Source organism: Accipiter gentilis, chromosome Z, assembly GCF_929443795.1.
Source record: "Accipiter gentilis chromosome Z, bAccGen1.1, whole genome shotgun sequence".
Lineage (NCBI taxonomy): Eukaryota > Metazoa > Chordata > Aves > Accipitriformes > Accipitridae > Astur > Astur gentilis.
Genome location: NC_064919.1, coordinates 67,572,522 through 67,599,621, shown reverse-complemented (window position 1 = coordinate 67,599,621; position 27,100 = coordinate 67,572,522). Strand labels below are relative to the sequence as shown.

General features: G+C 42.2%; 1 protein-coding gene across 1 annotated transcript; it reads right to left on the bottom strand.

The window, feature by feature from the left end:
- Nucleotides 1–14,159: 14,159 nt before the first annotated feature.
- Nucleotides 14,160–20,261, bottom strand: PLK2 (polo like kinase 2). Its single transcript, XM_049795912.1, has 14 exons — nt 19,983–20,261; nt 19,360–19,467; nt 19,077–19,193; nt 18,754–18,883; nt 18,380–18,467; nt 17,878–17,973; nt 17,489–17,687; nt 17,250–17,397; nt 16,731–16,828; nt 15,969–16,092; nt 15,456–15,696; nt 15,229–15,358; nt 15,029–15,139; nt 14,160–14,907 (listed from the first exon to the last, which is right to left on the bottom strand). The coding sequence occupies exons 1-14, from the start codon at nt 20,205–20,207 to the stop codon at nt 14,716–14,718; spliced, it is 2,007 nt and encodes a 668-aa protein (XP_049651869.1). The 5' UTR covers nt 20,208–20,261; the 3' UTR covers nt 14,160–14,715.
- Between the last annotated feature and the right edge of the window lie 6,839 nt (nt 20,262–27,100).

The following is a 27,100-nucleotide window of genomic DNA, read 5'->3' as shown; positions in this document are numbered from 1 at the left end:
GTCATTCTACTTGTTCTCTGTGCCTGCTATAATCTTACTTTGTAAGCATTCTTGAAAGCATGAGATTTAAAGGGCTCAGAGTTTTACTGTTGTTTTTCATCTGCTCACTAGTAGAAAACATTGGATAACTGATCCCTTCTCTCTAGTGAACTCAGAAAGCCTTTTATAAGTGTTATTGAAATTACAAATATGAAAATGCTCTTTCTTTAGGCTATCAGAGAGAATTAATTTAATGAAATGTCTAAAGGTCTTTTAAATGGCTGACAATACACTGATTACATTTTCCTCCATTTTCTAGTTTAGCAGAGTCCAAACTCGTTAAAATAACAGCATTTATAAACCTCTGCTATTGAACATAATTACAATTGCAATGTCCAGTACTCAACCTTGGGAAATGGTAGAACAAAGGCTATTCTTACAACATAACTAGTCACATAATTACAGGATCACCCTTTGTTTTTCAAAGACCCTGGTTTCAAAAAATCCACAACATAAATGCACTGTTTGTAGAAAGAATAGGGGTTAAGTAGAAAACGCCATGTCTGTCTAGAGGATCCTTTCATAGGTTTAATTGCTCTTTTCTTTTCCTCCCCCAGAAACAAGGTCATCACTAGTTGCAAGTTCCTCATCCTCCAGGTTCCTACTTTGAGACCCCAGGACCTGAATAGGAGAAATGCTGAGCAAGAGGAGCGATTGATACCCGTAAGAGCTCTGAACATTTGAGAAACACTGAAGAAAGATCTCAAACTGATAAGTAAACTCCCTCTGAGCTCTGTCTTACTTTTGCAAAATGGATGTGTTAGAGGTCCTTACCCATCAGGATTGTTCTGCATGGTATAAATAGGGTTAGTATCCAGGAAGCATTTGTGAAGTGGGAAGCCCTACAGAAGAGCCCCTAAATAGTAAACAGATTCCCAAGAGGACCTTCAGCACTCCAGGTATGAGCTGGGTGGATATAACATTCAAGCAGGGGAACCAGACCATGAGTCACAGAGGCAATGATGCTACAGACTCTCATTTTGGGCAAGGCCACTGTTTCATGTTGCTGAGCTGTTACTCTTTTCAGGTAACTGTATTTCCAATGTCCACACACCTCCCTGAAATCTGTTTATTCCACAAACTGTCCTTCTGCTTGTCTGTTCCAAATGTTTCAGATTATCTGAGCTGTCTATGCCAAATTTGTGATATCTGGATACACCGGAAACAATGCTCCTGCTGTGTCGTATATTTGCTGTTGCTACTACTTAGGTCGCCGAATAGGTGGGGTTTTCCCCCTACTTCTCCAGTTATACAAATGCTGCATGATGCAAAGTTAGCCAGTAACTAGTAAACCCAGGAGACAGGAGGCTTACTGTTTACTTTTTCATTTTACCTTTCTCATTTAAGGATGGATGGTTACAATGACTTTCTACTGTGCTTCTACATCTCCAACTATATGAACAGGGAAACCTGAGGCAAAAGAAGCAATCTATTAAGAAAACACTAATTTCACTTGTTATGGAAAAATTAGAAAATACAAGTTATTTACTTTGTCATTTATGCAGATGACAGGCAATCAAATGAAAGCAGCAACAACCAAAAAGTCAGAAAATAAACCATGGTAAAATACTTGGAGATGGGAAGCTCCTTCCATTGCAAGTAGCAGTACAGAACAGGTACAGCATACAAAAGTCACAAATCCCCATCGCTGCTGAAAGCTTAGGCTCAGAAAATCAGTGGTTGGTTCTAAAAAGGCCACCCATATCTCACACACCTCAGGCAACAACCGCCATGTCCCTGGTCACCCACCCCACATAGTCCCTGACCAGTCAGGAGCCCAGCTTCAGTTGCCATGCCTGTTGTTTAGTCATTAGCCTTCTTCCCTCTGAAGACTTCCAGCAAGGATACCAATTAGTGGAAATGGCTTGTAATTAGCAGTGATGATTTTTGTAATGTGGATACCTTCTCAGTATGAACAGGAATGAGCCACCAACTCATTTCACATGAGGCAACCATCAGGACGTAAAGAGTTGCAGCTAATAAAGGCCCATGTGAGAACGAAACCAGTGACTCACAGGAGTAATGCATTGTCTTGCAATACTGGTCCCCAGCGCTGGCACCTCTAATCTAACTGGATCATTGTTAATCCTTTGTTTTACTGAGAATGTGAAAATTTTCTAAACACTTACTTCATATTTAATTTCCTCAGAGATGCAGATTGTGCCTAATAAGTGTGCTGCCTCCTGACATGGCACATTCTCCATTATGTGGAGGGGAATTCACCCTCCCTGTCTGCCTCCTGCTTTTGCCTGTCCCGCTCCATCTCCTCCTGCCAGCACGCTGCCTGCCTCTACTGCCTTCACTTTCATACTGCTAATCCTCCACTTGACCCACTTCAGCACTGCTCTCTCACCTCTCCTGGCAGCAGATGTGGTAAGGCTACTAATAAGTAAATTCAAGTATCTCCCTTCTGTTCTTGGCTCCATTTAATGTGGAAAGGCTCTAATTTGAGGGGGTGTGGAGTGTGAATTTTTAACTTCTGCACTGGACTCGTTCCCTTCTTGTTTCTTGATTCCTGTTGCTGTCTTTTGTCTGGTCATAACATTTTCTTCCCTTGGTATGTCACCCCTGGTCTGTGTCTGCTTTTATCACCAGCACAGTGTGCCGGCTGTCTTCCCTGTCACCTCCCATCCCCTCAGAGTACCATCTCTAACAGCTTTCTTTGACACAAACTCATGAGGTGACACTCGAGCTCTCTCCCTGCTCCAAACACGTGAGCTCCCACTCACTCCTTGCCTTTTACTGACTGATAATGGATCAGTTCCTCTATGGCTTTTATTCACTACTATTTTCCCCTCCAAAGACCACTCTCTTTGTCCCCCCACCCCCAACCCCGTGATGACCCTCATCCGTGTGGCAAAGGTGGCTGAAAGCGGGCCTCCCCCACCCCAGGCCTGCTGCGAGGCCTCCCCTGGGCCTGCCCTGGCCTCCTCCAGGCCTGTGCCTGCAACCAGACCTGTCCTAGGGCTGTCCCTGGCTCCTCTGGGCCTGCCATGAGGCCTGCCTGGCGCTGCCCCACCAAGCACTTCACCGTGCTGTCTCCCTCCTCCTGGCCTGCGCTTCCTTCACAACATGTTTGCTCTGGGGGAGGGTTCAAAACAGGTGCCTCTGCCTCCCAGGATCTCCCCTCCACTGGCTGCCCCAGCCAGCCCTCCCCCATCTTTCCTTCCCAGGGCTGCATCCCCTGAGTTCTGGTTCTCTAGCACCTTTCCTTCCTCCTGGTGTTATGAGTTCCCTCGCTTTTTCCAGAACCCCTCTGTAAACCCACACGTTCCCACATACCCTCTTGTGCCATGACTCAACCTCCTAAGCTAACCTAATTATTTATAATTAACAGTAACAAGAAGGAACTGACATGATATGGACATGATCAGATGTGAGGATGAGAAGCTCAGTGTAAATGCTTAGAGAGAGAGAAACAGCACCATATACTACTGAATAATCCTATAATCACTCTGTACATTTCCCTTTCCATAACCCCTGCCTGACACTATCATGCCCTGTCTCCTGTTATGAGATATCTAACCTCGATTGTAAGCAGAGACCATCCATTTTCATTTCTGTAAGTGCTCAGCAGTAACAGACATTGGGGCATCTGAAAATCAGGCCAGTTTTTTTCATTTTCTATGTAAAATGTCATACACAACTGTTGCAGCCTGTGCTAATATATAATAAAAGGCATTTAAATTACCATGAGCTTGTCTCAGTTGCCTTGGATTCCCTGTACTAAAAAGTCCAGCCTTTCCTGTTCTATTCACTTATTGTACCTCTCATGCATTTTTTACTGCAGCTATCCATGACTTAATGTGATGGCAGGCATGAGAAGCTGGCCTTGAGGATGATAAGCAAATGGCTCTTTTTTCCTTTGAAGATTAAACGTGTTTTGATGGTATAACCTTGCCTCCTTACTTCCACTGTCATTGACTATCCTCCTCTGCTTCAGCCTACTTTATAATGCACTGTACTTCTCCCTTCTCCTCCCATCAGAACCAGTAGTCTTCATCCACTGGAGCCAGAATCCCACTACAAAAGCCCTGTCTCTTTCCCTCCCTCAGTGGATGCCAGTCCAAACCCATAAACCTCCTTCAAACTTTTCAACATCTTTATTCATAATAAAGAAGGAAAAGAGCTTTATCACCGTAAGTTATAAGTTACAGAGGCTACTTTTAAGAGCAGAAAGTTTCATATGTGTAGAATTTTCATTAATTATCAGCGTTTACTGGGTAATTTGATTCTAATGCTTGTGTCTGTGAAATCAGTGTTTGAACATGAGTGGGAGCAGGTAAGGTCTTCCTGAGTCTGCAGTGAGATTGAAGAGGTAACCTCAAAGCTTCTTTTATTCATCTTGTCAACAGTGTTGATGTGGTGGTCATTTGATGTGAAATACTGTGAACTGAGTCCTTCAGAAGAATGGTCTACAGGAATTATGTCCAAGATGACCAGGTTATAAATAGGTTATTTGAATTACTATAGCACTTTGGAGTCATCTTTGTCTAGGAAGGCCTAGCTGTGTGATAGGTTATCAGCCCCAAAGATCTTAAATCCAGGTAAATAATTTAAATGAGCAGGTGTTTATTCCCCAGGGTGGGATCTTGAGAAAAAAGAACAGAAAGTCAGAAAGAGGGTAGAAATGAGATCTCCAGGAAGTGAAAAAGGATTAGGTGAGACCTCTACTAAAAATAGTAGTAAAATACTAACTATGCTGTGGAGCAAGTACCTAACTTTTTTTTTTCTTTAAAGGAAGTGGTTGAATTAAATAGAATTTTAATCTGAACTATTTATCCACTGCCAGAATATGAGTATTTCTCAGGACTAGGTCTAATAAGTCAGTAGAGAATTCAGGATTGTTCTCTTGTGCAAAGACTATAGAGGTTGTGCTGAAGTCATTAGAAGGGTTGGTGAGGAAAACAGAGCATCGCAGCTGTTTGGAGCTCTGGGCTGACTACTGGTTCCCTCCACTTTTGTCAACCTCTACCTAAGATTCTCACTGTATGGAGAGACAACCACCCAGCTACTCACTCACAGCACACACTTGTTCCACCTTCTCCTTCATCTGACTTTTGAAATTGTCGATGGAAAATAAGCAGTCATTTTCATGCTCATTTGAGGAAAGTAAGGGAGGCAGACCATGGAGTAATCTCCATGTCTGGCCTGCCACAAAAGAAGGCGGCACTACATTCTGGCAAAGTGCTCAGGAGTTCATTCAGTTGTTCCACTCAGAATCCTTTGTGGAGGCAACTGTAAAGTACCTTATTGCTTTTTAACCTCTGATGAAAAAGTGTTTAGTAACTCCTTACCTGGGCCAGTTTGGTACCAATAATGCCCCTGTGTAACGTACTGTTTTCATTAACTCTTTTATTTTCCCATCATGACAGTTTAAGGTGTTTCTTCAAATAGTAAGTAGGAAAGAGCAATGAGTGGTCAATCGAGATAATAAATTACTCCTGTTCAGATCTTATCTACATGATATGGAGTAAAATGTTTTTTCCCTCAGGATTTCATGGTAGAGAAAAAAAAACCAGCAAAGGTTTCAAATTTAACCTAATTCTGTGTCAGTATGACAGAATCTTTCAAATCAATTTTGTTTCCATACTGAAGCTAATTTATACGGAAAAATCCCAGAGGCTAAATCTTTACATTCTATTATACTAATTTCCCAACACTGATGAACCATGATACTTTTTTCCAATACTGTATATTTAAATGGAGTTTAACCTCTTAATTTGTATGTATTGGTCTAACATTGTGGAAATTGAATCAAAGACGTCTGCCACTATAGATATTAATAAGGCATAAAGAGTATAAAAACAGACACACAAAAAAACCCTGTGGTCTATGCCATGCATGATTCTGGTTGATTCCTTAGGTATGCATCTAGTTCAGGGTTAATAATTACCTATAAGAACCTATAATTTTTTTTTTTAAAAAATTCACATTTAAGTTTAGAATCCATCTAATCAGGCAGGAAATTTGCAGTTATTGATGGGCAGCTGAAGGTTCATTCTCCAATCAGAATATTTTTGGAAGTAATGAGATAAGAAACTAGAAAAAGATTCAGTTACTTTCAAGCTAAGTAACCTGGAGAACGTCAGAAAATTTGTTCAATATTGGAGAGTAGCATGTAACCCTAATTCTCTTTTTTTTTCCTCATATACAGTATATGAAGTGATTAAATGGAATTGAATAATTTCAAAACACCTTAAATGGCTTACAGAATACCCTAGAACACTTGAGTGACTAGTGGCATCACTGGGTAATACATTACATTAATGTTGAAGCATGACCTATTTGAATAATTTCCTTGACATGTTTGCTACTGGTAGGTTAGTGCACTGGGCTGCCCAAGTACATAGGTATATCTGCAAAAATATATTTTAAGATTTGATAGATAAAGATGTTTTGATAAGAGTTCAAGAGATTATTTTTTTTCTTGGCAATGTTATTTCCTGTGTCCACCACTCATACCTGAGAAACCCATGTGTCAACTTTCACCTAATCTTTTAATCCCCACATTTTCATTCAAGTACATATGCTCCCAAGCTAAACTCTTATGCTGTATTTGCTCTTGTTTCAATATAAAAGATTAGGATCACTGCCTGACAAGCATAAAATCCAGAGCACATAACTTTCTTTCAAGAGAAGGTACCACATTTGTTATACAGAAGAGTGGACAAGTACTATTGTAATACTAATCATCCTATATGCAGAATTACAACAGGGATGTTAGATTGTTGTCTCACAAATAGGGTTCATTTATCCAGTGTGCAAGACAATAACACAGTTGAGACAATAATAACAGTTGAGATATTTTCAAATTAATTTCATTGATGCACATGAATGGGTGCCTGTCTCAAGACAGCACACCCATGTCTCAAAAATTCTCACATTTATACACTTAACTAATACATAGTCATCATTATCTTCCTTAATCATCCTTATCTTCCTTTCTTCTTCACCCCTCATGTAAATTAGTGCTCAGACTCTGTCTTCTTCCTTCATTGTTCTCTTTTGTATAGGTGGTATCATTTGAGTAGGTGGTCAATGAGTCGGTGGTCACAATCTCCCCCTTGTAGGAATTACCTTTTGACTCCTCCTTCCCTAATCTTGGCAGTTCCAAGCAGTTCTTCAAGGTTTATTGACTAGAATACAATCCATTACCTTTTCTGACATAAACATAAAGCCCCATTGTCTAGTAGTTAGTTCCTAAACCCTAAATCAAGTCTAGTTATTGTTTCCCTATTTTAAACATTAACAGGTGGGGGCTGTACACAGGACTTTAGCAGCTCCCTGGTTATTTCAATCATTTTATACATACTAATTGATAACAATTTCCCCCCCTTTGAGACTTGTGAAGTCTTAATATACTTCAAAAAGCCTCATTTTCTATCTCTTATCATTAATACAAATGATTGAGATACCTGTCTCATGATGATACTCTTAAGACATCCAAATAAAATACAAACAAAAGTCACTATAACAACCAAAATTATTAGGTTCTGTACTAAGCTCTGTAGCCATCCAGTCAGGGAGAATCCAAATCCATGCAGGATTTTATTCAACCACCCTGTGTCCCTTGGCTCTCTTATATTTTTACATTATTACTTTACCACCGGACTGTGGATTCCAAGAGGTATGCAAATCCCATTTAATACCCTAAAATCTAGAAAATCCCCATACTATTTCTGCAATAAAATGGGGTCCTTTATCAGAAGAAATACCTTCTGGAATACCAAACCTAGTGATAATTTCTTAAGGCCTTAATTACTTCTCTAGCCTTGTTGGTACAACATGGAAAGGCCTCTGGCCAGAAAAGATATCTACTATCACCAATAAGTATTTGTATAAATTACACCTTGGTAGTTCCATAAAATCTATTTGCCAGTATTTCAGGAGTTATTCCTTGTTTCACAACTCCTCCTATAACCCTCTTGGTAATTTTTGTATTATTAGCACAACAAATGGCACATCTTTTAACTATTATATCTGCTACATTTTGCATTTTCAGCCCTACAACATAACTTTTTGGCAGTCAATGCTAATGCATCTGCTCCTGAATGTGTTTCTTGATTCAATCTTTTAAGCAGAATTTCCATCATCTTTTCAGAAATTAACAATTGTTTTAAAGGTGTCACCCAACCCTGATCATTTTTAGAACAATCTAATTGTTCTGCCAGTTGATCTTCTTTCTCAGTATACTGTAGCTGGAATCGAGGCTCCTTCAAATTTTGACTCTTTTAGAGCTGCTTCTTTTGCCACTTGATCTGCTTTTTGATACACCTTTATAATTTCACTGTTCCCTCTTTGGTGGGCTTTACAATTATTGCAACTTTCTTCAGTTGAAGAACTGCTTGTGAAAGTTTCATTATTTCTTCTCCATATTTAATTGGGGTTCTTTGCGAGCTTAAAAGTCCTCTTTCCAAATTGTTCCATGTACATGCACCACTCCAAAAGGATACTGAGAATCAGCATAAATATTGACTCTTTTTCCTTGGCCAAGTTCCAAGGCTTGTGTTAATGCTACCAATTTGGCCTTTTGGGCAGAAGTATTATTAGGCACAGATTTAGCTTCTAAAGTTTGAGTAGATGTTACCACAGCATATCCAGCTTTTCGCCTTCCTTTCAATACAAAACTGGTCCCATCAGTAAATAGCTCCAACTCTGCATTAGGCAAGGGTTCATCCCACAGATCAGGTGTAATAGAATACACCTGTTCAATAGTAATCAGTCATAATGCATCATTACCACTTTGCTATTGTTCTAGCTCTTTAGCCAGTATGTTACTGAACAAGGTGGTGCTGTTCTGGAATCCTTGGGGAAGAACAGTCCCACGTAGTTATGTCTTTCGCCCTGTAGTTGGATTTTCCCAGTCAAGGCAAAGATGGTCTGGCTTTGCTTAGCCATAGGAATACAAAAGAAAGTATCTTTTAGGTCCAACACTAAAATAAGTGTTACTGTCAGTGTTAGAAGCAAGGAGTGTGTATGGATTTGGAACCACAGGGTGAACATCTACTGTCCACACATTAATTTCTTGTAAATCCTGTACCAGTCTATACTCTGAAGAATGAGGTTTCTTTACAGGTAAAATTGGAGTATTATATTCTGATTGGCATTCTCTTAACAGTCCACATTCTAAAAAGGAGCTTATCATAGGTTCTAAACACTTTTGGGCTTCTACCTTAACAGAGTGTTGTCTTTTTCTTACCGGCTGTGCTGCTGGTTTAAATTGAGTCTTCACCGGAATCATATTCTTCGCACATGCAAGTATCTTTGATGCCCATACCAAAGGCATAATTTCATTTAGCACTTCTTCTGGAATATCCATTTATTCATCACGATTTTCTTCAGTTATTAAACATATCTGGGGTTTCCAAGCTGTCTCTGGCAACTGAACAGCGTCTTCAGAAAAGGTTGGTTGTGCATTCAACTTACAAGGTATGTCCCATCCAGGCAGTGGTAAGGAGCATTCTGGCATATAGAGAAATTCATGAGTTAATTTATTATCACTAGTTGAACACTCCATAGGTTTTAAAAAAATGGTCTTAAGGTCTTTTTCTCTGTCGCACCAACAATATTTATTTTAGTTTTACTTAAGGGTCCCTTACAAGTAGTTGCTACAGAATGCATGGCTCCACTATCAACTGAAAAATTTATTATCTCATTCCCCAGCTTAACTAGAACCAGAGAATTGTCTGGGGAGATTTTAATAGATTCCTCTGATCCCCTTCAGTCTAACCCGATTTCTGTCATTACTTCAGTAGCTTCCTCTTTCCTCTTTCCCTGATCATTAGAGACATTAAGGCATTCCTTTTTCCAACATCCCTCCTGTCTACAATATGCACATTGATTTCCTGCTAAAGTGACATTGTAATTTTCTCTATCATAACTTGCCTGTCCTCTTCCCCTTCCTTGAAATCCACCTCTTCAATGTCCCCTTCCTCACCCTCTACTTCTCCCATCATTTCGGACAGCTACTAAGGACCGCTGAATTTTGGCTTGTCCTCATTTTTTCTTCTCAGCCTCCTCATCTCGATTATTATATACTTTATATGTAATGGATAATAACTGTGAAATTGTCATTCCACCTGCCCCTTCCACTTTTTGCAATTTTTTTCTCAGCTTGACCAATAAACAACATATTAAACAATCTCAAATTGATCTAAATCAGTCCGTTGTTGTGCCACTTTGCACAATATCTCATAGAAAGCAGAAGGGGTCTCTTTATCCCTTTGCCTTACTTCATGTAATTTGGACACTATGCATCACTTCAGGATTGCTTCAATATGTTCTAACCACCTGTTTCCATTTTAATAAATCAGAGATGGTAAATGGAACATGTAGATATACTGGTGTTCCTTCTGGTCCCACTGCTTGTCTAAGGGGAACCTGCACTATAGGTTTCTGTTGTCTTGTTCTTCCTGAGACTGGACTCATATTATCACTTTCTTCATCACTCAAACTATTTGCCTCTGAATTCCTAGGGGGAGATACTAGTAACTCTACATCCTCTTCATTTTTTTCCAATGTCAGTTTTTTCCACCCCCACATCCAGTGCAACAAGATTTAGTTCCTTTTTCCTTTTTTTTCTTTCAATGCATATATAGCAATTCGATATTTAGAATCTACTAAGCCACATTTTTTTTAACATCCCAAATTCTCAAAGTAAAGAATAAATCAACATAAGCTACCTTATCCCATTTTTCAGTCCTATGACAAAACAACATTAATTGTAATATCAAATTATATTTTAAAGATCCATTTTCTGGCCAATTCTTACCATCCTCTAATTGGTATTGTGGCCACCACTGATTTCAATAGCATTTTAGTTTAGCTTTTGTCAGGGTATCCCCACCAAATTTACTCCAATTCTTTAGAATGCATCCTAAAGGAAAGCAGGAGGTTACTTCCTGGGAAGCAGTAGCGCCCAATTCAGTACTGAAAAGAATTTAAGAGGGACATCTCCCTCCATCTTCTGCAGCATATCCTCCTTGACATGTCTTACGCAGGATACAATTTAACCAGATGCTACCAAAACAAGGGATGTCTCTCTTTGTTTTCTGCTGTGTATCCTGCTTGATATGTCTTACTCAGGATCCAAATGCTCACTGCTTTTCAGTAGTCATCCTCTCCCCCTTTTTTCTAAAAATATACCTCTTTTAAATAGCATTGCACTGTTGTGTCACTTACCACCTAACTGCAGGGGAGGAGCTGATGGATTCCCCAATCAACAGGTCGGTGCACTGGAGTCCACTCAGTTCTTTTCTCCCTATAGGGTGTGGCAAGACAATTCGGGCAAGGCTGTCAGCGCAGTCCCATCTGGGTTGTCAGAAAACTGGGTTGTCCCACAAACGGGGTTCATTTACTCAGTGTGCAAGACAATAACACACAGGGTTGAGATATTTTCAAATTAATTTCATTGATGCACATGAATGGGTGCCTGTCTCAAGACAGCACACCCATGTCTCAAAAATTCTCACATTTATACACTTAACTAATACATAGTCATCATTATCTTCCTTAATGATTGGTCCTTTCTTCTTCACCCCTCATGTAAATTAGTGCTCAGACTCTGTCTTCTTCCTTCATTATTCTCTTTTGTATAGGTGGTATCATTTGAGTAGGTGGTCAATGAGTCTGTGGTCACAATCTCCCCCTTGTAGGAATTACCTTTTGACTCCTCCTTCCCTAATCTTGGCAGTTCCAAGCAGTTCTTCAAGGTTTATTGACTAGAATACAATCCATTACCTTTTCTGACATAAACATAAAGCCCCATTGTCTAGTAGTTAGTTCCTAAACCCTAAATCAAGTCTAGTTATTGTTTCCCTATTTTAAACATTAACAGGTGGGGGCTGTACACAGGACTTTAGCAGCTCCCTGGTTATTTCAATCATATTATACATATTAATTGATAACAACGTGATTAGGTAAAGAAGGTCAATTAGTGCACTACAGCATCTTATTTAAGACAGGCTCCACCCTGGGAAAGAATTTCAGAACCTTTGTTCCTCATGCAAGTTCTTATATTACAGATTTTAAAGCAGCTGTCCCCTCTTGGGCTGAGGGGCTAGGGCAAGTTAGTGTACTTTGAAATGGGTATTTCTCCTTAACCTGATTTAAACACCTCTCTTATTTTGCAATATGAAAATAAAAACGGAGGTAAGGATGCAGAGCACTAACCAGAAAGATACAAAAGGATTTAGAAAGCACCAAGCATGGTCCTGGTGGCACACATACGCATTGCATACACAAATAACTGATTCACTTAACTTTGTGTGAGGTGCATTCCAACTGTCCACAACCAACTAGCATCGTACAATAGGATTCGGGGCTTTTACATCCACTTTTATACATCCTTCACTTGTTTATTTGCTTACACCGGCCTGAATTTCAGCCATAGAAAGATAGTTTGGATACTCAAAGAAATTATAGTAGCTGAAGTAAAGGTTCATACTTTCTCCAGCACATAGGCAGTCAAACAAAGAACAAGTTTTCTATTTGAAGAAGTTGAGTAGTATAGCTCAATTAACTTTTGTGTTTCAAATGCACACAAACTGTATGCTTACTAGTGTCGTAAACAAAAAGTGAAATCTTACTTTGTAAGACAAAAGGGGTCAACAGCAGCTCTATCCTTGCAGCAGAATTAGGTAAGTCATGGCCTACCAGGAATAAAATCAATCATTATCCCTTGAAGAAAGCAGACAGCTGGGAAGCTGAATTCTGCTCACTATAGCAAGTATATATTTAACTTCACTGAATTGCCTAGAGTTACATTAATGAACCCATCTGAAGAAGTCAATTAGGTCTTCCTGTCTAGACTTGAGAAGTAAATAAATTATCACCTAATGCGTGGCATTCAATACAAGGAAAACAGTCACACTGCTACATACTTGCTGCAAGATGAAGCAAGCCAGTGGTACCTCCTCTGGTCACTATTTTGGGTTGACATCTGTACTTTGTTTAGTCTGCACTTCATTACATTGAGTGCCTGCTCCTTGCATTCAGCTGCTTTGATTGAAACACTGATGGCAATTGAGGTCTGTCTTTCAGAACAGACCTCATTCAGTTATATGAAGATTAATCCAAATAAGCAGTTGAACTACTGCTTGCTGCTACATTAGAACAGTTGCTTGCAGGCTGCTGTGCTTAGGTAAGTCCAGGCACTATGTAGTATCTAGGGAGAAATAAACCCAGCCCACAAGTAGATATTCAGCCCCTGCACTGAGTCATGGGTCCTTGATAATCACATCATTTGCATAGTTTAATTGACAAATGGCATTGCCTTCAGTTTAGAAAAGCAATTGCTCTAGTAAGTGTACACTTATTAGCAGTGGGATTGTACTAAACAGCAGGCTATCCCTCTGCTGTCCTCAGCTGTTTTGAGCTACTTTACAGAGAACTTACAGCATACCATAAACGGTATTTGGTCTTACTAACACTTCTGGTTGTCTACTGTTACCAGCTTGGTAGAATAAACCCAGAGTTGATACTAAGTCAGCCTTTAATCTCACCATTTTGATTTTACTTTACTGGGGTTACCATTTAACCAAGGGTAGAAAGACATACAATAAAGCACAACAGAGGGGCAGTGACAGTTATGGATGATTTATTCTACTACTGAGGTATCAGGATAGTTCAGTCCCTTGGTGAGTAAGAGCAATGCTTCCACAGCAAGTAAGAGAAGGAAGCTTGTACAGCTCATTATCATAGTTACTGTCCACTAAGTATCATGTAGAAGTAAGGAGTTCATTTCAATCAGTGTAAAAATATCAATTCTGGGATGTAATATCTTGAAAAGATCCCTACTTTTGTTTTTAGCCCCTAGGACCATAACCAAGTGTCAAGGCCTACATCATTACACTGCAAGCTCCATCAGCAGTTGCTTTAGGGTTGCTCCTATAATTAGCAGCATATTGGTGCTTATGATGACAAGTGCACATAGACAGACAAAATGCTCAGTGTTAAGAGCCTGTCACTCATATCCTGTCCTGTAGCAGACTTTTAAAAAATGGCACAAGGAAAGCAGACCTGCAAGATTTTTGGTAACGTAAAGCAAAGCATGTGAAGTTGCGTTGTAAAAAAGAGCAGAGAATGATGCTTCAGAGTTCCATTCACTTTATTGCCAACAGATTTATATTTAAAATGCCAAAGTCCAAAAAAGAGTTGTGTAATAAATACTTCACTTTAGGCTGTAATAAATAAAAAAGTTATTAACAAGGAATGCACTTTGCCAGCCACAAGTGTGGGTATTTTTGAAAAATAAGGGGGGGAAGGAGAAGAGTATGGCCATAGTTCACAGTTAAGCAGCCAGCAGCTGCTCATTACAGCTATTCCACAACAATGGAGCTCTCCATTCCCTCCCTTTCCAGATGCATATTCACAGTTTAACTCCATCAGAAATGCTCTCTTACAGACCAAGTAGTCACACTCTGCTCAGAGTTCAAGTTTAAAGTATCTTTAACACACACACGAAGCAAGAAAAACTATGGTCCGAAGAACTCCTTGTCACACCATTTTAGTCCAACAGTAGGTTTAGGCGTCTAATACATGTGTGCCCAGCACACTAGGACAGTCAAGTTTTCGTACCACCACACATCCATCATCAACATACTAGTTTATCCACCATCTCCACTGTAGATTTCACAGTGAACAAGAGGGTCTGTTTGGTTTAAGTCATTCCCTTCAGTTACATCGCTGCAGCAGCATGTTCAGAGCATATTCCATTCTGTGTTTTAGTTCCAACGAGCATCCAGAAACCAGAAGAGTTGTCAGACGAAACGTTGTAGATATCCTGTCTTCATTGATGTAGGTAAGGAGATACTCCTCACTCTGATTGCAAATGATGATTTTTGTGTGATCATGATAGAAGTTCACCTGTAAAAGAGAAGTGAGTTCTTGTTTGTATACTTTCTCCTCTCAGTTTCTGGAACTTATCTAGTTTTACTGCAGTAAAGTATTTTAGAAACATTTTCTCCAGTGATGCTACCAAACTTACTTGAAACGTGCCATCGTTGAAGAGCATCATTAATGCTTTATCAGATTTAAGCCACTGTAACAGGTAAAGCCTGGGCCTGCGTATATCTGTTAGGCTGGGCAAATCTCCTCCCTAGGAAAGGGAACAGGCACTACGTTAAGCACTCAGTTCACATTTAAATGTATTTTTACAGCTCAAGATCCAGAAGGTACTGAACTTACATCCATGAGGTTCTCTTCCATGTAGTGAGAGAAGTACTTCAGTACAGTTACTTGGCTAATGAACTGTTCAGGAGCCTCTGCGGCTGAGAAGACAGAGCACTGGCCTAGCTCAGCATAGTAGTGAACTGTCCTGTAAAAGAAGAAAGAAAGTAAGGAGGTTAGAGATGAGAAAAGCATTTCATGTTTACACAGCCTTAGTGAGTTGTCAGTTCTGCAGTCATTCTTACTTTTTGTCTGGCAGAAGGCTCATATGTGCCCCATTGTTGAAAAGGACACCAACAGTGTGATCTGACAGCTGGTACCCAAAGCCGTACTTGTTAGAGTAGTCCACCCATTTTGTAACCCACTGGAAGGATGCCGTCAGCTGTTCTTTGGGAATGCTGTCTCCTTCTGGCATGTTCTGCAGACATGCTCGCAATACCCTTGCGACTGTATCAGCAACGCTTCCCATTGTACTGTCTTCCAGGCCTGAAAGAGAAGGATTATTAGACTGACAAGAGCACACATAGAAAGCAGGCTTTCACTGTAAAGTTTCCAGTTATCTAGCCTGTAACTTTAAGAAATTTAGCCTTTATGGCTTTCCAGTTTTAATTCTTCCAAAATATTGGCTGCAAAATTTAGAGCATCAAAAATAAGGGGTGGGGAGGAATGCAGCTCTTTGTTTCAAGCTTCCAAGTCTTGAAAGATGAAGAAAGTAAAGGTGGAATTTAGAATTAGAGATTACATTTCACTGCACTTACATTCACTGCTACTGCTGCAGCTTCCCAAAGTTCCTCTGACTATCATTCGAATAGAGTCTCCAGTCTGCTTAGTTTCTGGCAATGCTCCTGGCTTTGCCACTGTTGTGATAAGAGTCTGGATCTCCTAGAAGAGATGTCAGACATATAAACATCAAACAAAACACAAGCCAAGGTTTATACACAAGTTTTGCATGGCTCTCCTGTTTCTCAACAAATGATAAATTCCAGGAAAACTGGTATTAATGTTTCCAGCAAGTACAAAGAGCTGCTGTTAGACTGAGCTTAAAGAAGCATGCCAGGTCTTTCCATTCCTTAGATCTTCAATTTGCATCTTACATGCTATTAATCAGTCCTCTGCTCTCTTGCTCTGTCAAGAGAACAGCTGTGTGCAGGTCTGAACACCAAATGGTAAGAGTTGGATCTCAGCAATTTATTCTTTAAGAAGTCCTAGTTACTCATGAACTGAAGTCCTGTATTTGCAATGTTGGGAAAGAGCACCTGGCAGACAAGTTACCACACAGACGACAATGGAGTCTAGGCAGATACTATAATTACTGAAAAGCCAAAATTGATAGTCTCCCTACAAAGGCTACCATAACCAAGCTTCGTCAAGGTAAGCTGTCTTAAAGCAACTCTGCTAATCATTTAAGCTTGATTATGCTGTGTACAGCCCCAGCTCTGATATCCAAGTCAAATATAATTTAATTATAGTTACTCCACCCAACTGTTATTGGATTTGAATTGAACTGCGCTTGCATTTACCTCATCTGTTTTGTGTTCGTGGGGCTGCTGGGCTATCGATGTCTTCTTCATATCATGCCTGAGCTTGTAGATTTCTTCATCCTCTTTAGCTAGTCTGTCTGTAATACAGGAAAAAATACTTAACGCTGAATCTGGAAGTGCTGTTCTGTTACAGGAAGACTAACAAGTTAGCTGCAGAAAGCGCATTGTGTCCCTCCAGTAGCTTCTTCTAAATCTGCCAGTCTCCCAGAACAGTGGTGTCATTACACACAGACCCCTAAGAGACTAAAGTTTAACAGACATTACAGACTAACAGACAGCCAATATAGATTGTCAGTATGCCATAAGAAGCATTTACTTATGTAAGTTGGCATAGTTTGCAGGCTGCCATCTATACTTACTGATAAAGAGGTCAAAACTAACCCAGGGAAGCTCTGAGACATAAACATAAGTGCTCCATTGCTATCTTGTTGCTGTACATTACTAGCATGACATTGATGGCATAGAGATAAGTTTCAAGCATAGCTACAACCCACTTACTATGTGTGTCGAAGTATCTGGCTTTATCCTTTTTACCACCGAAGAGAGCAGCAGCTGCTTTTTTGAAGAAATTTTTAGCAGGACTTGACAAATGGAAGTCAGGAACAGTGTGACAACAGCTAGCAGAAAGTCTATCAGGTGTAAAGCCCTGTGGAAATGAGATGCAAAAAATAATCTTTAGACCAGAGTGCATTTTTTGGGTGGATATTTTTTTAGCCAGAACACTAGACAGTACAAACCTGTAAGAAAAAATCATGTCGAATAATATCATCTAAACTGGGCCGATCTTCAGGATTTTTTGACAACATGCTAGCTATTAAGTGTTTTGCAGGTGCCAAGAGAGATGAAGGCAGGCTGTATCTTGCTTCCCTTATACATCTGTACGTTTCTTTAAGATTTGTGGTCTCAAATGGGGGTCTTCCCAACAGCATTGTATACCTGTTTAAAAGCAAAGGAAACCAATCTTATTTCTTTTACTTACCCACAATACTTATCTGGAGAATTTTTGCACTTGGGCTACATACGTATAAAGGGCTGCAAACTGATGCAGTACTGTATCCCCTTTGAACTCTTAAAAGCCTAAGCCAGTGATAGAAATATTTCATTTCAAAGGCAGTGAAGTACTTACATTACACAGCCTAAGGCCCAGATGTCAGATTCACAGCCATGCCCTTGTTTGTTGAGGACTTCTGGAGAGAGGTAATTTGGTGTGCCACATATTGTTCTGCAAATCAAAGAGGCCACAGAGCTGGTTAGTATTTCAGATAGAAAGAGGAGAGAAGCTATTTTCCATCGGGCAGGTTTTCCTCTCAAGTTTGGACAAGAACTTAGAGACTCCTGAAGAGAAGCTCTATGAATGTTAATAGTGTAGACATGTTTTATGGTGTCTTCATGACACAGGAACAGAGACTCTTTTCTGCACTATTCATCAGTCAGGTACCCTGCCTCTGGCATTTGCTTTTATTCATATGCTCAGAGGAAAGCAGAAGTCACAGCATGGCAGCCTGTTTTCTAGAAGGGGAAATCTTGATCCCAGAAGCAATTAGCTTTTGCTGTGGAACAGGATTTCTCATTTCTAAATGAATCTGGTTTCATTTACTACTAGACTTTATATTTTTTGATGCTCCTACCTCCTCCTGTGCTCCAGTGGTTCCAGCCTAGCTGCCAAGCCAAAGTCACCCAGTTTTAGTTCCATGTTCTCATTAATGAAGAAGTTACCTAGCAGACAGAGAAATTCCAGTTAGTCCTTTTCTTGCAAGGTAGGAATGCATTTGCCACAGGTGCTGAGTCATACCCTGTTCAAAGCCAGAAGCTAGCCAAGATTTTTTTTATTTTTTTTAAATTAGAAATGCTTAATGTCATCTCTTAAGCACTCCAAGTTTCCACTGTAAAGGCAGACTGAGCTGATTCTGTTAATTAAGATATCACCATACAAGTGTAAAGTGATACAATGCAGACAGGGTTGGAAGAGCACAGTTTGAAGTTGGCAAGGTGCAGAACTTACCTAGTTTAAGATCCCTGTGCAAGATTTCCTGTTCATGAAGATACTTTAGCCCTGACACAATTTGCCTGAGGTAGTATCGTACTTCTGGTTCTGTCAATACCTTCCGCGCTTTTAAAATGTGAGCCATTGACTGCAGATGAAAAACAAAGGCAGAAACGTCACTGAACATTCACGCATAAGAGTCACCTCAAGCAAAAGTAAATCAATGGATGGAGAAACGACAACTAAAGAAGCCACAAAAAAATACCTTTTACACATCGCACATTTAAATTAGTTGCAGACTGAAGTAAGTAAATACTGGATTTCTCCCAGCTGATGCTCACCCTTCTACTGCAGTACTCCAGAAGAATGTAAATATTCTCTCTGTCTTCAAAGTAGTGGTAAAACTGCACAACATGTCTATGATTAAGCATTCTGTGCAGCTCAATCTCCTTATCAATCTGAAGAGACAAGGGGGGAGGGGGGGGAGCAGTGTAGTTAGCCTTGCGTCCACAAGGTTGAACAGACAGCTCTATCAGAAGCATTTCAGGAAAAGGGCTGGGCAATCCAGCACACAAAGAGAGTTTGAGGATAAAAAAAAGAATAAAATCGTTCATGTACACACACCTTTTCCCTTTGATGAGGTTTTGCTACTCTGCTGTGAGGAATGATTTTTGCAGCATAAACTTTATTTGTTGTCAAATCCGTCATCTCGTAACACTTGGCGAATCCACCCTAGAGAGACACACGAGAAAAAGGCAATTATGGCAGGTACGAAAGAAGTCCCGCACTTAGTCATTGACCAGCTCACGTATTAGTCAAGGAGCGCAACTTCCTTCGCACAGGACAATTTGGTAAAAGACGGGTCTTGGGTTCATGGCGTATCTGGAGGTTCGCGCTGCGGTTCCCCCACGCCCCGCATGCAACCCCAAAGTCGTTTTCGTAGGCTCGCCCGAGCTGAAGGCACGATTCCGCCTGTACTTCGGGGCAGAGATGAACCGCGGAGAGGACGGGTGCTCGGACCCACTGCGTCTGGACCGGGGCAACGCAGGGGCGAATCCCACGCGGGGCTGGGCGGGGGGCAGGCGGCAGCGCGGCGCACTCCGGCATCCCTCGGAGAGAAGCGGCCCCGCCCGCCCCACGCACCGCCCGGACCGGCGCTCCGCACCGCGCTCCGCCGAGGAGGGGCGGCCGGGCCGGGGCGCACACACACACCACACCTCCCCCCGGGTCGCCGCCGCGGCCATTACCTTTCCGAGCACCTTGCCGCGGCAGTAGCGCTTCCCCGTCGTGGGGTCGGTTATAATCCGGGAGACCTCGGCGGCGTGGTGGGCGTTGTGGTGCTGGTGCGGCTGCTCCTCCGCCTTCTTCCTCCGGGACTCGCCGCCCGCCGCTCTGCCCGGCGCCCCCTCGCAGCACTTGGCTCCGCCGCCGCCGCCGCCCGGCGGGTAGGCGATGGTCCGCAGCAGCTCCATCTCCGCGCTCTCCCGGCTCCGTCCTGCCCGCCCGGCCAGGCTCCGCTCTGCTGCGCTCCGCTCTGCCCCGCTCCGCCCGCCGCGCCCGCCCCGCCGCGACGCCGAGCAGCGCCCCGGCTCGCCCCTTATATGGCGGGCGGCGGCTCCGCCCCGGCGCTGGCGGACGGCCCCCGCCGGGGCCCGGCTCCGCCCGCCCGGCGTGGCCCGGCCCCGCCCCGGGGCGGCCCGAGCGGAGCCGGGCCGGAGCGGGGGCCTGGCGCGGCCAGCCGTGCGGCGGGAGGGGAGGGGGCGAAGAAGCCCGCTCGAGTCCTGGGGGAGCCGGGCCGGGCGCCTTTGGGCCCGCCCTGCAGCGCGCTCCGGCTGCGGTGGCTGCTCTGCCCACCGCCGCCCCCCGGGCGGGAGCTCGGCGAGGGGAACCTCGGCGGGAGGTGCGTTCTCCCGACTCGGCTGTTGCTGCTCGCGGGGCAGGCGGAGTCTCTGGTAGACGATCCGTGCTGTGGCCTGCGTGGGCAGCCCCCTCACACGGGTCTGTTGCTGCCCGTGAGGAAGGGAGGGAATCGTTCGCACCTATGCCGGAGCGGCTCCAGCACAGCCGAGAGCCAGCGGCTGTTTCTTATCTCGGCATGAAGCTGAGGCCCGTCGTGGACTTGCTCAGACAGTGCAAGTCATTGGGGTGCATGGCCCAGCGCCAGGGAGCGACCCTGCCCCTCCTTTTGCAAGGGGGAACCCAGGCCTAGCGACACCCCTCGGAGCTGTCTGACAACAGCCAGCTCCGAAATCTTCCTTTCGCGAGCAGAGACGTTTCCTCAAACATCCCAAACGCGCATAAATTAATTCCGAAGGCCCCTGAAGGCAATTGTAGTCCAGGACTTCTGAACTAGATGTTTCAGTACAGCCAATTGTTGAAGGGTGAAGTGTGTCTACCGGAGGAAAAGTTTCACAGGGTCAACATCAGGATGCATGCTTTATCAGACACCACCACCCCACCCCACCCCCAAAGAAACCCAAACCGAAATACCAGCAAAAGAGCGGAACAACAATATTACTGACTCCGGTTTTTTACTGGACATGCGCTCCTGCATGCAGGTGTCTTACTTTCTACCTCACTTGGCAAAGTCTACTCAAGTCACGTTAGTATTGCCAGTGATTAACCATAGGGATAGAGGTAAAAACAAGAGGGAAAAATTGGGATACAGAGGCTGTACCCAGTTCTGTGCCCACTCACCCCTTAACCTTACAAGTACTGGCTTCCCAGGCGAATATTGTTTCCCTCGTACAATTTAACTTTCTCCAAATCAGTATCCGTTATTGCAAAATAAATTACATAATGTTAACGTGGTATCTTGATGCTTTGTTTTCTGCCAGTAAGTTGCCTCGGTCTGCTGTGCTGAAAGGCATATGGGGAAAGGGGAAAAAGCGCAGGATAGATGTACACATTTTCCCTCCACTGGAAAGAAGTGGTACTACACATGGTAAAAAGCAAATTTAAGGAAAACGGGCTTTGTGTGATAAAAGTTTAGGGGAGATTGTTAAGCTTTAAGAGGGCACAAGCACACGGTTAAAGCTGAATATACAAAGTGTTCTGCTAAGCAAGACTGGGACTATATTTATTCTCACATGCTTTGCTGAAACAAAGTCTTTAAGCTGTGTTCCCTCTGAGTTACAAAAGGCCACAAGGGTGCCAGGCTGCCCTGTGCAGTCTGTTCAGTTACTCTAAGATTGCTTCTCCCACTTTGGCACAAGTAGCATTTACCTAACACTTATCTCAAGGTGCCAAGTTTACCATACTATTCATTGTGAAGTTTTACAAAGGAAAAGTTGTTGCAAGAATAAGAATTTTTGACAGCATTCTTAACCCTGATGATGAATTGTGTTTCTGCCCTTTCTGCCTCTGAATTTGCTCCTTCATCTTTCCTCTTCTCCAGTCTTTTCCACTGTCTTGCAAGTTCTGCTCTGCGTTCTAAGTCCAAATATGCACAGCTCATCAGGTAACTTTAGCTGTAGGTAGTAAGTTCAATACTTAAGTGCTCCAGAGGCCTCTAAACGTGTATGTGCTGGCACTTACATTTCTTAGCTTCTGTGGAGAGCTGCTGCATATTTTTCAGTTAATATATTTCACTTTTTCTTTCTAAAGCTCTTCTCTCGGAAAAAATAATATTAATGCAAAGGCTAGAAACTGACCCTTTCATATTTTGCGAAAGGAAAGCTATCCTAGCCAGCACTCTGTAATCTCCCACTTTTTCTTCCAAGTTACATCAGCAGAGTGCCCAAGTGTACCTGCAGCCTGCACAAGAAGCTCATTTGCAAGCTAGCTAAGATAGCAGCAGCTCTGTAGCCAGATCAGTATGCAGCACTGCAGTTACCCTGCCAAGAAACAGGGCAAATGTAGCCCAAAATCAGGCTTCAGACATGCCTTCTGCCTCTGGTTCCGTAAAAATGTAATCCCTTATCCCTACAGCTTTGTTTTGACACAAGTGTACAGGTTTTGGTTTTTTTGTTTTTTTTTTTTTTTTTTGTTTGTTTGTTTTTTGTTTTTTTTTTTTTTTTTTTTATAAAATCCTGATTATGGAGGGTCTGGGAAGCCTGGGCATGCATAAATCCCCAGGTCAGATGAGGAATGAGAATTTGACAGAGTCATAAGTGGCCTAATTACAGGCTTGTGGGAAGAAGGTCTTGGCAAGAACCACTTGTCCTTACCCTAGCATTGGGAAAAAGAGGTGTTTGAAGAATTAAAGTTCCAGAAAGAAGTCCATTAAATCCTGGATGTCTAACTCCCTGCATAATACAGAGCCTTGGCACTGTGTTCATGGCCATGAATCTCCCAGGGCAACCAGGTCCTTATGTGAAATCAGTATCAGCACCACTTACGTGGCCTCCAGACTGTCTCACAAGTGAAATTTCTTCCTACTGTGCCACTAATATGTTTTTCCATCACCAGTACGCCAGTCTGAGACAATTCACTATGCTCATACAGAGACACACACCGATAGTCCTGCAGTCCATACTGGGCTCAGGTGGCAGCCCACGCTGGTTTGGCAGGCAGAGCTGGCTTTTTACCCAGCTGGCCTCATCACTTGCTTTCTGCTACCAAAACTTCTGCTCTCCTGCCTCAGGTTAGCTGTCGGCAGGACCATGTTTTCCATTAGCCGGTCATGGAGTGCCCTCAGCTGCTGAAACGAAGTTATGACAGTTTGTCCGAAAAGAAGTGTATTCTACTTAAGGCTGGGACAAACTAATAAGCCCCATGAATAGCATTGTTACTGGAATAGGTACCAACATATATGCATGATAAAAGCTATGCAGCTTATTTCTAGAACATCACCCTACAGAAACTGTGTTATTAAATTTGTGGCTTTTGCACGAAGTGCTTCACAATCCTTTGCAACTTGTCAGACGAGAGAGTGGTTATGTCTGGAGAAACTATTGTTAATCTTACTTTATTTTAGTGATTGACTGAGTCTTATTTCTCCTCTTGGCTTCTTCCCCAGCTCATTGCCTTAATTTCATTCTTCTAGTCTAACCTTTTCTACCCCACCAGCCCTACACCTGCCTTTTCCCATCACCCTGTATGGGTCTGTATGTGCTCTGCTTCTGTGTTCCACCCTTTCCGGGGCACTTGCTGTTGTGATTCCAGTAAAGTACTCATTTCATAGCCTGTAGGGTATCTAGCATAGACAGCCTCACCAAATAAAGTATAAAACACATAAAAGCCAGACTAGATAAATAACTAAGCATTTGCTCTGATGCTGCCATGCATTTTCAGTGTACCACTTCCCTTGCAGGATTTTATTGTCACAGATCATCCCCACACACAGGTGTGATACCATTTGTCCTCCCTAACTCACTGCAGAGTTAGTGCAAAGCACTTGTTTCTGCTGTACACCATGTGTTTTCATTTCTTTTGTTTGAAGCTTGGCAAAGTTTCCAAAGACCTGAATTCTTTTGCAGTTTCATTTGAAGTGATCTACTAATTAAAAAGCAGGCAGACTACCTAGAGCTTAAAGCAATCATGTTTTCCCAGAAAAATCTCCAGAAAAGAGTGTACTTAGCCCAGTTGTCACATAGGCTGTGCTAGTTCTTGGTTCCTTCTGGGGTGGTGCCAAGGTCTGTTCCCCCCCCTTCCAGTTTGGTGTGGGTTCCCTGGTGCTGGAAGGAAGGCAGAGCTGCAGCTGTGGTGGTTATAGGATCCTGTATTAGGTCACCAAAGACACAAAACTCTATTTCCTGGAGTTTAATGAGTACCTACATGGTCAGGATGGCTGGCTGGCTTTGAAAGGTGTTCCCCCAGTGCAAAGATAAAGTATGGGAAATAATATAACTCCAATCAAGTGTCAGTGTCAAGAGAAGACAGTGTCAAAGAGACTCAGCTTTCTTTTATCCATCACTACCATCACACTCCTTCCCCATGCTGCTTGGGTTGAGTAACATCTCACAGCTTGATTTCAGGCACTAGACCCTGCACTCAGGACTGCAAACACCTTCATACAATGCCTACTTCTAAGAGTGAAGTCAGATGACAGGTTTGCACATTGTGGTATTTTTCTCATTTTGTTTTTTTCACAGCTTGACTTGTTTTTTCTTGCACATCTCAGACCAAAACAAAGACATACTAACCTCAAAGTTAACAGTACTGCAAAAGTAAAGGCTCCAAAGCCTTTGCCTTTACCTCTAAAGGTTGATCAAAATTGTTATATTAAACTTGCAAGGTTAATAGTTGAGGATGTGTTTCCACAGACAATATTGTCAGATACATCTCCTCCTTCAGTGAAATTCTCTATGGCCTCTACTTGTCACCCTTGCAATGCACTGGGGACAACTGAGATTGCCAACTGTATTACCCATCCATAAGAAACAGTTTAACCTAATGACCACAAACACATGCAAATACTTCATGCAGTGCCTTTTAGGAATTACACCCACTCTGCCTCTGCCTGCAATGTGAATGCTCCTATGTGCTCTACTCAGCCAGAGTATCTGTCCACAAGATATTTAGCCAGACATCCTGGCACCCTGGCCACCCACTCTGCCTGCAGCAGCTTCTTCCAGATGCTGCTACTGCTTCTGATGAACCACTGGTGATTTTCGGTACTCAGTTGAAGGCACTTGGAACTTTATGAGACCAGGACTTAAGATACTGCATGCCAGTGATATAATGGCTATGCCCAGAATTAGCCTGCCCCCCATATAAATGACCGCCGGAACCATTATGCAACTGCATCAATCATGCAGCAGGAACAAAGATCTGTGTGATGGTAAAGCATCATGCCCAGTATTAGAGACACTTGGCTTCAAACCTGAAGAACAATTGGAGTAGTGTTTTGTGCCCTAAGAACTGTCTAGATTCTTTTGCTTTTTTTTTTTTTTTTTAGCCCTTCTCAATGTCCAAATATCTTAAACATAAAACCTCCTTGTTAAGAAAATAATGCCAAAGGGTAGTCAAAATCCTCTAAACAGAACAAAGTGTTCAATACTTCAGTCAGTTTCCTTTCCTGCTCTCACTTCTCTTTTCCAGTGTCAATCTTCCAACTACTGCAGGACACAGAACAGGAGACAGTTTCCTACTGATTAGGCTAAGCACTTATTTTCTTTCTATGGGTAGGAAAGCAGTTTCCTGAATCCACAGAGCAGAAGTCAGTGTTACTGGTGCTCAGATAACACAGACAACACAGTAACAGAGTTATGAGATATATCGGGTAAGAGCCCATGCCCCAGGTTATCTGTCTCCACGACACTCCTTTCTGTCAAGAACAACCATATCTATTTTTCATGCACATGTTGCCCGTAACTAAACATGTACAGGCCACTTCTGACTATATATTACAAACATGAAGCACAAAAGAGGGGGACAAGTATTCAGGAGATTGAAAGCATTTGTTACCTTATTTTCTGCAATTAACTATGCTTGTAGAACAAAACCACTACAAAGGACTAAATGTTCTGGCAGACAGGAGTACAAGTCATTATTCCTAATCCTCAACAGTTGCATATAATGTTCAAAACTCAGCAAGACAGTGATGCATGTCTTATGGATGCCTAGATATAGAGGAACTTGGGCAAGTTAGAGTTGAAGGGAGAAGAGTTGATGGTTTACAGAAAACTGAGTTACTGGGTGATAGATACAAGCCAGTGCTTCCTTTCAGCACTGCACATACTACAGAGGCTCTTTGCTACCAAAGCAAGATGTGCCAGAAGCAATCCTGAACAGAGCAGAAGAGATAGCCTGCTCAGGAAGAAAAAGTGGCTGAAAACTGCTGTTGTCAGAACTAAGTGAAGCAACCACATCATCTGCAAAGAAGGGTATCCTGTGCTCTTTTCCCCATTGGGATTAGATTAAACCCAATTAACATTTATTGCCTTTCCTAGATTTCTTCTATCCACCAGTCTAATATCAAAGCAACAGGCTTAAACAAAAGCATGTAGAAAGGAGAGTTAGCACTGTAGGTTACCATCAAAGTTGTTGTTCATCAGACATGACATGACAGATGCACGTGTTCAGAGATTCTGGGGAAAGTTTCTGAGAACGATGCTTTTCAATAAGCTGTTTTCTGTCTTGCATACATTAGAAGTTTTTCTAAGTGTTTCTTACCTCCATTTTGTTTTATATATAGATCACTACAGATTTTCCAGGTAAGATTATTTTCTGTATTTATGTAAACATTTAAAAGTTATTGGCACTACATTTGGTTTATTGGAGTTACACTTGTCCTGACTGCTAATCTGAAGAGTTGAAGCATGTTATTCATAAAGTCAGTGTGTTGTCCCAAAAGTGGAGTCATTTACCTGGTGTTTGAAATGCCAATATACACACAGAGAAGAGGTATTTTATTCCAATTCATGTTTGTGCAAAGATGGGGACAAGGTGGTAATCCACAAAGCTAGCACACCTCATACCT

Excerpts from the sequence above, each read along its gene's own strand:
- PLK2 (XM_049795912.1), bottom strand. The coding sequence starts at position 20,207 with ATGGAGCTGCTGCGGACCATCGCCTACCCGCCGGGCGGCGGCGGCGGC. Across the intron at positions 17,688-17,877 it reads TGGGCCTTAGGCTGTGTAAT|GTATACAATGCTGTTGGGAA; the intron begins GTAAGTACTTCA and ends GCTTTTAAACAG. Across the intron at positions 15,140-15,228 it reads TGGAAGAGAACCTCATGGAT|GGAGGAGATTTGCCCAGCCT; the intron begins GTAAGTTCAGTA and ends TCCCTTTCCTAG.